Source organism: Acanthopagrus latus, chromosome 16, assembly GCF_904848185.1.
Source record: "Acanthopagrus latus isolate v.2019 chromosome 16, fAcaLat1.1, whole genome shotgun sequence".
NCBI lineage: Eukaryota > Metazoa > Chordata > Actinopteri > Spariformes > Sparidae > Acanthopagrus > Acanthopagrus latus.
In genome coordinates this window covers 747,143-758,746 of record NC_051054.1, presented here as the reverse complement: position 1 = coordinate 758,746, position 11,604 = coordinate 747,143, and the positions used below count along the sequence as shown (strand labels likewise).

General features: G+C 43.1%; 1 protein-coding gene across 1 annotated transcript; it reads left to right on the top strand.

Moving 5' to 3' along the window:
- The first annotated feature begins 1,447 nt into the window (after window positions 1-1,447).
- g2e3 (G2/M-phase specific E3 ubiquitin protein ligase) lies at window positions 1,448-9,719 on the top strand. The gene is made up of 17 exons (XM_037071176.1): window positions 1,448-1,613; window positions 2,563-2,637; window positions 3,060-3,157; window positions 3,256-3,357; window positions 3,496-3,620; window positions 4,273-4,441; window positions 4,675-4,781; window positions 4,905-5,021; window positions 5,191-5,315; window positions 5,434-5,578; window positions 5,779-5,949; window positions 6,029-6,183; window positions 6,270-6,454; window positions 6,541-6,713; window positions 6,990-7,029; window positions 7,111-7,282; window positions 7,923-9,719. Exons 2-17 carry the CDS (start codon window positions 2,580-2,582, stop codon window positions 8,240-8,242), a joined length of 2,262 nt encoding a protein of 753 aa, XP_036927071.1. The 5' UTR covers window positions 1,448-1,613; window positions 2,563-2,579; the 3' UTR covers window positions 8,243-9,719.
- The last annotated feature ends 1,885 nt before the right edge of the window (window positions 9,720-11,604 follow it).

Genomic DNA, 11,604 nt, shown 5'->3' with positions numbered 1-11,604 from the left:
AAGTGAACTTGTAGGTTGAGAATGTGTGTCCACTGTTTGCTGGAGGTCAGCTGGCTGATGAAGACCGTGACATGTGACTGAAAGCTCAGATGAAGCATGCAGGTGAACCTGGACTAGAGCACTTGATGTTCAGCGAAGAAGACCATGAGGTGCAGTGGAAAGCTGTGAAAAAGGCTCAAGTGACCTGAGATCTTTTTACTGTCTTATTGTAAAGGTGTTATTCTCATGTGAGTTCACCAGAGTCAGCTCCATTTACTGATGAAGACCGTGAGATGCGGTCAAAGGCCCCAACAAGTCTGTAAGTGGACTTGAGTTGAGGTTTTGCTCATGGTTACCATCTGTGTCCTGTACCGCCACCTGCTGGACCGAGCCGGACCACACTGTCGCTCTGTCCTGACTGATTACTGTGACGACATGTTGGAGGTTAAACTTAAAACAGACGGATAAAACTCACACCAAACCTCATTAATAAATGTATCATATTTAAAACATTCGTGGTATTTTTGCAATAATTCTCATTGTGTCGAGATGGACACAAAAAACAATAATTTCCTAAAATAAAGACCGACCTGCTTAATTTTGTCTCAGCTGAATTTACCATAAGATGACATTAAATTGTCTCACATCTCATATTATTATCTCACACTACTTTAAACTTGTTGCTGCGCAAGAGATATTAAAATAGGAAGATTTTAATATTGAGTCTGGCATTAAGTCTTCACCAGAGATCATGCAGAGGCAGAAACTGTTCTCAGGTCTGATAAATGATGGTGTTTCACTGAGAGGCTGTTTCCACATGTGAACACCTGTAGAGGAGCTGAGATGAAGACCTCAGTAACCTCATGCTCATCACGATGTGGAACATTTAGCTTGTTTGTGTTTGTGTTTGTTGAAGTTATACAAACTTTCCACAATAAAATGTCTGATAACAGTAACAGTGTGTTTTGTTTCTGTCACGGTAATTTTCAGAAGAGAGTCAGAGAGGAAACTTAACGCGAGTAAAACTGTAAAACATTACCTCATCAGCTAGATCAACAATGAAGACAACGAATCCCATGATCCCATGCGGCATGTCTGTCATGTGGATGGAGAGACTCCTAGTGGCAGAAATGACATACTGCATCTTTAAGTAAAAGTAGAAATACCACAAGTTAAATCACAAAAGTCAAATAAAATAAACTCTGATGGGACCAACGTAAAAGTATTCACTGTGCAGAATCATACTTTACCATATTTCACCTATTTTATAAAGAACAAAAGAAATTTAATTTAACAAGTCAACGTTATTAAATGAGTTAAATAAATTTTGAATTAAAATTCAAGTTATGACATAAACATTTAGATTATGATTTTTAAAAAGTCACAAACCTACGAGGTAATAACCAGCCGGCCACGAGGCGGCGCTGAAGCAGCAAACCGGATAAAGATCGCAGCAGAACTCCTGCAGCCGCAGAAGAAGAAGCGGAAGCGGAAAAGACGTCCTTTTGTTTTGAAAGAGGGAAATTTAAAACTCGACGGCGTTAATCCCAAATAAACACAAACTGTCGGATTAAATCTCCACAAAATAACGCGACAATGAGCGAAGCCTGACACTTTTCACTTCTGACTGTAAAGTAGGTTTTTAATTTAAAGATTTCCTGACGAACGTTTTCTCTTGTTGTCAGTCTGCGGGAGGAAAATCCGACATTTTCTCCCCGAACGTTTGAGTTTCATCAGCCTCCCGAAGATAAAGTTGAACGATTATCTGAACATTTTATATTTTATACGTGTTAATCACATATTATACAGCTACTTGTTGTTCAGATATTTATGATAATCGTTTGTATTTGAACGTTAACGTCACTTCGTTGTATTTCACTTTGGCTCAGTTTATAATTAACAGTTTCAAAGTTAGCACAACATTAGCTTAGCTTGGCTTCTTCGCTATTGTTGTGTCTTTTATTCACTCACTACCACCCAGTTCATCACAACCATTTTCATCATTATAAATCGATCCAGCCAAAACTAATTGAAAATATAAATCATCGTGTATTAAGATTTCTCTGTTTAATATCACAGTAAACTGAATCATCTTTGATCTTCCTCCTCTACACATCTTCACACTGTTGTTTCTGCACAGTCACATTTTTTTATTGGAGTTGATTTTTCTTTTATTAAAGAACAAAGTCACTGCAATTTATTTTGCAGCCAGGACACTTATAATTCATAATTATCAAACCTAATTAAAATAATCTTAGTCTCTGTATAAATAATGACCAGGCTGTGCGCTTTCATACTTCAACCTCCTGAAGTTATAAATATTAACACAGTGATATATTTGCTATTTTTATGTATTTAACTTTTTAAAATACATTTTTTAAGTAATGAATATGTATGTGTAGATTTTTTGGGCATAAACTTTCTCCCAAAGTGTTTTGACCTCCAGGAGAATTTAAAATAAAGTTCCTACGAGTTTAAACAAACTGAATTTCACTTGATGGGGTTTCAGTTGGACCCAGCAGGGAGTCATAATGATTTTGCGTGGATGAAAAGCTCAGTGGCTTTGACTTTTGACCCCTGCAGGGTCGCCTCACATCAGCATGAAGAAGAAGGCGAGGAGGTCGCCGGGCTCAGGCGGCGGCGGCAGCCCGGAGCAGTGTGAGTGATCTGCAGCTTCTGATGATCACTATAATCAAGAACGAGTCTCAGTGAGCAGCAAGATCTGTAATCTGAAATTATAGTTCAGAAGCAGTGTGTGATGAAGTGATAACATATGGAAAGGGAACTGTTATAAAGTTATGTTATGTTATAAAGTTTGTCCATATTTATGGAAACACTGACAGAATTACATTTCCCAATATTTGTGACCAAATGTGATAAAAAATAATAACAGCAATGTAGCAAAAGACTGCAGATGACTGTTGGTGCTTTGAGAAGGTTTATTCTCAATAAAGTAAATTAGTACAGGGATGATTATTAGTCAAAGTCTTCATGTCATCCAGATGAGGATGTCTCATATTGTAAATGATTAAATAATGAATACATATATGTATGATACTGACATGATGCCCCTCCTCCAGGCTGCGCCCTCTGCAGGCTCAGTGATGATGATCCAGCCATGTTTGGAGAGAAAGTCACACTCAAAGAGCACAAATTCTCCGTTCACTACTTGTGTTTGGTGAGGCCTTTTCACAGACTTGACATTTTAACACTTGGAACAACCAACATCTGAGTTCCTCACACGTGTTTCTGTGACGGTGTGTGTGTGTGTTTCAGCTGACGTCCTGTGGCGTTTACCAGCGAGGAAAAGAGGACGAGGGCGTCTTTGGTTTCCTGGTGGACGACATCAAACAGGAGATCCGCCGCTCGGCTCGACTGGTGAGAACATTTTATATTTATCATCAAAACAGAAGAACAACGTGTGAAAACCCCAGCAACCCAGTAAGAAACAGACCGCTGGGACCAGAAGGTGACAGTAAATGTTTCTGCTTCTTTTCTGCTTGCTGTGTGTTTCAGAGGTGCTGCTGCTGTAAGAAGAAGGGAGCGTGTGTCGGCTGCAACGTCAGAAGCTGCAAGAAGATGATCCACTTCCCCTGCGGGAGGAAACAGAAGTTCATCTCTCAGTTCACAGAACTCTTCCCGTGAGTTCTGCTTACGACACATTCAACACTTCAGTCATCATCTCTTCAGTCTGAAGTGGATTTGAGACAAAGTACTGCAGAGTTGTTGAGACTGTCACACATCTTGCAAAATGAAGTGTTGTACTTTTGCTCCAATGATCCAAATCTCTGATTGTTACAGTTAAGTTTTTATTTGTCTTAAAATGCAAAATGTTACATTAAAAACGTGGCTGTAGGAGAACTACCAAGGGAATGTAGTCCCAGAGTCAAGTCCTGTCTGACCTCATCGACCCGACGTCAGGAGACCAGAACTATGAGTGACTGCAGGTCCTTAACTTGTGTTTTAGAAACATTAGATAAAAAGTCATTAAATAGTTTGAAATTTGAGTTTCTGAGGTTGGAATCACTACAAACCTTTTATCTAATTTCTTTCATCCGTCTTCTAATTTATTTTTCTTCTGTGAGAAAATCTTAAAACCGATCGCTGAAAGTAAAACTTTATTCTACCTCACACATGTACTGACCTGCTGGCAGAGTGCAAACTAACTCCCTCTGTGATCACATATCAGTTACTTACCTTTATATCTGCAATGCTGAAATATGAATAAAGATTTTTTTTTTGTCCAAAAAACAGATTTTGCTCAGTAGTCCGACCCCGTGTGTTTGTGTCCAGGTCTTTCTGTCCGGATCACAGTCCCACTCAGTCTCTGTGTGTGAGCTCAGACCTCAGCCTGCCTCAGTCCTGCTCCATCTGTCTGGACTCCATCGAGCCCGTCCTTTGCTACTCCATCCTCAAATGTCCGTCCTGCCATGGGAGCTGGTTCCACAGGGACTGTGTGCAGGTACGCTCTCTGTCACCGTGTTACCGTCACCCTGGTAATGTTCAGCGTCAGACTGCAGACTGTCTGCTTTGTGCTTAAAGCTGATAGTGAAGTTATTCTGGGTTCTTTGGAATTTTGTGATTTGGATGAACTGGGTTACACAGATGGTTCACAGCACGTGCATTTATTTTCTTGTGGGTTTTCAAGTGTGTCAGGTTGTGTCGAGTTGACCACTTTGTGTGTTTGTGTGTCAGCGTCAGGCCCACAGCGCCGGCCTCTTCTTCTTCAGATGCACTCTGTGTAACAACAAGGAGAACTTCCAGGAGGAGATGCTCAGGATGGGAATATACATCCCAGAGAGGTAACATCATCAGAGGTGCTAACAGTAAGAAAGACCACAGAAGACAAGGGGATTGTGGGTAGACAGAAACTGAAGTCAGGTTGTCAGAATGTTTTCTGATCCTCCACATGTTCTTGTCTGCAGAGATGCCTCATGGGAGTTGGAGGCAAATGCGTATTCAGAGCTGCTGGAGGTGTATACACGCTGTGACGCTCTCACCTGCCTCTGCAACGACGGACGCACACACTCCACTAAGACCGGGTACAACATTCCTTTCTCTTCCATCACAACCTAAATACAGATTCCACTTAGAAGTTGAGGTCACATGTGAAAGTGTTCACTGTAGCGCAGCAGAGAAATATTGAGAATTTAACAAGCCTGAAGCTGCTGTGAAGCTGAATCTGTGGAGGACTCTTCTTCTTTGTTTCAGCTGGTTTGAGGTGATTCGCTGCCGGCTGTGTGGATCTGGAGGGACTCACAGGAAGTGTTCGGGGCTGAAGTTGGACACCAGAGACTGGGCCTGCAGCGACTGTCAGCAGGCTACAGACGGGAAAGGTCCGACAGACTGAACTGCTGCATAATAAACACAACATAATCCAAATCATTTAGCATCACCGTCTTATTTAAAGTTATTTATATGTGTCATTGTGCTGTTTGTGCTGGTCTTCTGCAGCGTCCCTGGTCGCGTCTCCTCAGGGAGTTCAGAGAAGGAGTCTGCTGTCCAAACGCCAGCTGTCCTCCAGCCTCACCCCGGTCAGCTGCAAGAGGACAAACCTAACACACCTGTCCTCCTTCCACACCCCCATCAGCTGTAAAAGGTACACAGATCTCACACACCTGTCCTCCATCAGCCGTACTTAAACTTAATCTCCTACCTGGTTAAAACCTTTACTGGACAAAAACCTCCTGTGTGGTTACCTGCTTTATCGTGAGGCTGCTCCTGGAATTGAGAGGAAGAAAATAGCGAGAATGGCCCTTTAAACTTGACTGACAGATGAAATCTCTCTCTCTCTGTCAGGCCGTCGTTACCGGTCGCATCTGGATCACCTAAAGAGATCCTGCAGGCGTTGGTGCCTCAGCTCCTCCCCCTCAGTGTCCAGGTGGAGGTGAGCGGGGACCGGGCTCTGGCTGCAGGTGTGGAGCTGGTGAGGAGGTCCGACTATGACCCCACACACACTCTGTCTGTCAGGTGAGTGGGTGACAATCATCATCTTCATGTGTTTTTTTTTTATTTGTCTCCTCTCACCCACTCTGCTGTCTCTGACCAGGTTCAAAGATTACACACGGACTTCGTTTCCCAGCAGCCTCCAGGACAGCGACACAGCCAGGCAGTACTTCCTGAAGCTGCTGGTGCAGCAGATCGAGGACTCTGTGGTGTTTGAGGGTCCAGACGGATCCAAAAACCTGGCGCTGGACTCCCAGGGTATCAGTCAATATTCCATTTTTTTGCCATTTCATTTTTCATCGGCCTCAGTTTCATTTCCTGTCCTCATGACTCATTTCCTGTAGCTCTGCGGGACGACCTGTACTTTGACGTTGGCTGCCTGCTCGCCCTCTCTCTGGTTCACGGCGGTCCACCTGTTGGCTTCTTTTCTCACACTCTCTACCAGTGTCTCTTCAACTACCCTCCCAACCAGCCGCTCACCGTCACACACATGACCCCCGACACACACTTCAGACGCCAAGTCAGCAGGGTGAGTGAAGAACGTCAGTATCAGCTCCAGAGATTATGACTCGGTTATAATCAGAGGTTGGATATTGATTGTTTGTCTGATTTTAGATCGCAGAGGCGACGTCTTTGGACGAGCTGAAAGAAGTCACGGCAGCCAGCTGGGAGTTCCTGGAGCTGGCCGGCTGCAACCAACCAATCAGCAGCCTTGAGGAGAAAGAGGCTCTGGTGGAGAATCTGGTCAGCTTCACTCTGATCACCAGGATGCAGCTGCCACTGCAGAGGTACAGACACGTTAATGATGCTTTAAATGTGGCTACAGAGATAACCAGGGACAGTGAGAGGTCACAGTAGGGTCAGGTCGACTGGACTGGTGATGCTGAAGTTCACCACAAGATGTCAAACAAGACTCAGCCGAGAGTCTGTGTGAGTGTAGCAGCACTACAGTCCATCAGGCCGACTGCCCAGCCCTTAATTACTGTACTGGTGATGAATCTTTCTGCACTGTTTGTTAGACGCTCTGTGTTTAAACACCTTGACTGTATTAACTCCTCCTGCAGGTTTCGGGAGGGTCTGCAGACGTTGGGAGTCTTTGATCAGGTGAATAAACTTTTTTTATCTGCGTATGAACACACTGAGACGGACAGTTTATCACAGCATCGGCCCTTTAATCTGATCCAGGTGCAGCTCTACCCGTCAGCGTTCTGCACTGTTTTCTGCAAGGCGGCGGTTCGACTCACGGCTCAGGCGGTCAGCCGGCTCTTCACCGTCAACTTCTCGCAGCAGGAGGACAAACTGAACCGAGAGACGGCCGTCATCAGCTTCTGGAGACACTTCCTGCTGGAGTGTGAAGGTACACCAGGTTTATTTTTTTATTTTTTTTTTTTTAAACAGTTTTGGTGAACAGTTAGTACAAGACTATATACAGAAACAATTGGTGGGGGGGTCCCCGCCGCCGCCGACATAAAAATATACATTTCTTATCAGGCAGATCAAATGATTAGGGTACAACATATTATTGCCAGTGAGATCAAATAAAGTCTGCTCTCATGGGGGTAATGAAGGAGATCCATTTGTTCCAAATTTGGTAAAATTCGTTCTTTTGGATTCTTATTTGGTAGGTCAATTTTTCCATTCTAAATACAGTATCTCCAAGGTAATTCCAATCCAGTTGTCTAAGGTGGGCTGAGTCGGACTTCACCATCTCCTTGTAATTGTCTTTTTACTTGCCACCAGGAGTATCTGCAGCAGCTTTATCTCTCTCTTACTTTTCAAAAAAGGAACATAACCCAAGTACAGTGCATCAAAACTCAGGGGTCCAGGTTTATTCTTTATTATAACGAGTATGAGCAGCAGCTCAGAGTGGGAAAGATGGAAGCTGATCAGGGACAAAACTGTCGAAGCTGTGAGGACGGAGCCATGAAGACTTTAATCTTTACTTTTTTCTGTCAAATCATTTCACACTGATGATAAACTCCTCGTCTCCTCCTCAGTTGGTCGGAGCTCCATCTCTCTACAGGACCTTCTCCGTTTTGCCACTGGAGCTGAGGACGTCCCAGCTGCCGGCCTCCTCCCTCCTCCCTCCGTGTCCTTCCTCCACCCCGTCATCTCCTCCCCAGCAGGAGTCGAGCAGGATGAGGGAGGAGGAGGAGGAGCGGGAGGGGAGGTGTTTCAGGACGAGGGGCTCTTCCCTCAGAGGGAGCCCAGCTCCAAACACCTCCTCCTGCCCGTCACCTCCTCCTACCAGGCCTTCAAGAGCTCCATGGAGCAGGCCATCAGTCACCATGTGCACCTCCTCCCTACAGAGAGTTAGAGGAGGAGGAGCTGTTACTGAGAAGTTTTATCATTTTACACTCTGAGACACATTCAGACGTTATATCAGCGTAGCTGTTGGATGATTCCTGAGCAGGACTCATTTAAAGGAACAGTTCACCCCGACATCTAAACTCAGGCCTCCTCTCCTCCTCCTGCTGATGGAAGTCAAGACATTTCTGGAGCTTCACAGTGAAACAGACTTTATATCATTAGCAGGAGGAGATGATGACTGAGTTTTCATTTTTGTCTGAACTCTTCCTTTAATAAATTGTTTCCATCCGTCTCTGCTCTATTTCTTTTGTTTTGTTATGGTTTCTGTATCAGTGAGGTTCAGTTTGATTTTTCGGGTTCGGGTCCTTTATGTTCAGACTCAAAGCAACGACACATTCGTCCGTCTCTTAATACCGTCTGACTTCCTGTCTGTGGCTCATTGGTTCCTACTGGAATCTTTAAATGTGGACACCTGTCATGTGTTCAGGTGTCGTTTTAGTCACTGATGAAGCTGAAGAACAAAATATTTTCAGAGCGCTGCCAAAGCAAAAACCTTAAACTCAAACTCAAACCTTTTTAAAGTCCTCTTCACTTTTGCCTTTTTTTAACCTTGAGCCTTTTTTCTCCAGCTTGAACGTGATGTCATGAAAATCTTTTATGTTTCCAGTTTAAAAACGATGGTGCTGATTTTATAAGTTCGTCTTTAAGAGTTACTTTGTTATTTACGTTTCTGTGTTGTATATAAGATGCAGAGGTTTTCTGTATGTGCTTTTCTATCTTGTTTGTTATTTTTGTTCTTTTCTTTACAAATTTTTATTGAAAAAGCTAAAATGTCACCGATCAGATTTTGAGGAACATGTTTCAATCTGACACTGCTGGTTTTTATGTCATGATATCTCAGACTTACTGTGTTTATTCTCAGAACTGTGTGAAAAGAGGATTCTGCAGCGGTTGAAACTACAGACATGCTGACTTCTGATTGGCTCAAATACATCATGTGATCAAGTTCAAACGTTCGTGGTGAAGATTAGACCTCCAAACATTTGTGTTTTTCTCAAAGCAATTATGATGAAGATAAAAAAAACATTTGGTTGATAAAATTACGGTCAAGTCAATGAATGGATTGTGATATTATGAATTAAGCTGATTATTTCAGCAGCTTTTGGGCACTAACAGCTGAGATCTGACTGCAGAGGAAACACCTGTGTGTTTCACAGTAACTGAAAAAATGCACCATCAAGATTTAACTGAACGGATGAATCTCATTTATTTTGTCACTTTTGAGGATATAAAGCCTCTTAAAAAAAGCATTAGATTCTGCAGACAAATATATTACAGTCCACTCATTCATCCATTAAACACTTAGAATCTTAATTAAGCAACCTGATTATGTTGTTATTAATGGACATGGGAAGTAAAGACCAAGAGATTTGTTTTCTGTCTCTTTCACATTTAGCTCGACACAATAAACCGAACAACCAGGATCAGCTCTTATTATTATTATTATTATTAGAAGCAGTATTATTATACATCATCTGCTCTTCTACTGATTTCTTTCTCTGTTGGTGGATTTCTATCGAACATTATATACACTATATTACCAAAAGTATTCGCTCACCTGCCTTTACTCATTCTATGAACTGAAGTGCCATCCCATTCCTAACTCATAGAATTCAATATGATGTCGGTCCACCTTTTGCAGCTATTACAGCTTCAACTCTTCTGGGAAGACTGTCCACAAGGTTGAGGAGAGTGTTTATAGGAATTTTTGACCATTCTTCCAAAAGCGCATTGGTGAGGTCACACACTGATGTTGGTCGAGAAGGCCTGGCTCTCAGTCTCCGCTCTAATTCATCCCAAAGGTGTTCTATCGGGTTCAGGTCAGGACTCTGTGCAGGCCAGTCAAGTTCATCCACACCAGACTCTGTCATCCACGTCTTTATGGACCTTGCTTTGTGCACTGGTGCACAGTCATGTTGGAAGAGGAAGGGGCCCGCTCCAAACTGTTCCCACAAGGTTGGGAGCATGGAATTGTCCAAAATGTTTTGGTATCCTGAAGCATTCAATGTTCCTTTCACTGGAACTAAGGGGCCAAGCCCAGCTCCTGAAAAACAACCCCATACCATAATTCCTCCTCCACCAAATTTCACAGTTGGCACAATGCAATCTGAAATGTACCGTTCTCCTGGCAACCTCCAAACCCAGACTCGTCCATCAGATTGCCAGATGGAAAAGCGTGATTCATCACTCCAGAGAACGCGTCTCCACTGCTCTAGAGGCCAGTGACGGCGTGCTTTACACCATTGCATCCGACGCCTTGCATTGCACTTGGTGATGTGTGGCTTGGCTGCAGCTGCTCGGCCATGGAAACCCATTCCATGAAGCTCTCTGCGTACTGTACTTGGGCTAATCTGAAGGTCACATGAAGTTTGTAGCTCTCTAGCAATTGACTGTGCAGAAAGTCGGCGACCTCTTTGCACTATGCGCTTCAGCATCCGCTGACCCCTCTCCGTCACTTTACGTGGCCTACCACTTCGTGGCTGAGTTGCTGTTGTTCCCAAACGCTTCCATTTTGTTATAATAGAGCTGACAGTTGACTGTGGAATATTTAGGAGCGAGGAAATTTCACGACTGGATTTGTTGCACAAGTGGCATCCTATGACAGTTCCACGCTGGAATTCACTGAGCTCCTGAGAGCGGCCCATTCTTTCACAAATGTCTTGTTTCACAGTCTGCATGCCTGAGTGCTTGAATTTATACACCTGGGGCCAGGCCAAGTGATTAGAACACCTGATTCTGATCATTTGAATGGGTGAGCGAATACTTTTGGTAATATAGTGTATCTCCTTGTATATCTGTTATATCCGCTCTGTGTTTGCTGCATGTTTGTTCAGATATAACTTTTGTTTTTGTTGTTGTGGGTCATAAATGCAGAAACAAACCATTTTGTTGTCCTGATTTTCTTCAACTTCAAATAATTGAACACACAGAAATGCAGCTTCATGTGTTTCTTTGACTTCCTGACTGATATTTATCTGCTCAGAGTACATTTTAAACATTTATTCATCAGAGAACTTAAATAAACAACATGCAAACACACAAGTAGACAAGTCAAACTGTTAATGAACGATAGAAACGTCAGACATGCAGTCTGTGATTAGAGTTCTCTGACAGGAGAGCTCAGAGATTAACTTCTTGGATCAAACAGTGGATTTATCTTGACTCGTGTGCAGAGTGAGACGTCTGTAATTTGACCTCCTCTCTAACTGTTAGTACAATTGATTTATAGATTCTTTATGTACATTCATGGGATGGTACTGTATGTATGCTCCCCGGTAATCCATCCCTAATCTCTGACAGTTATATGCA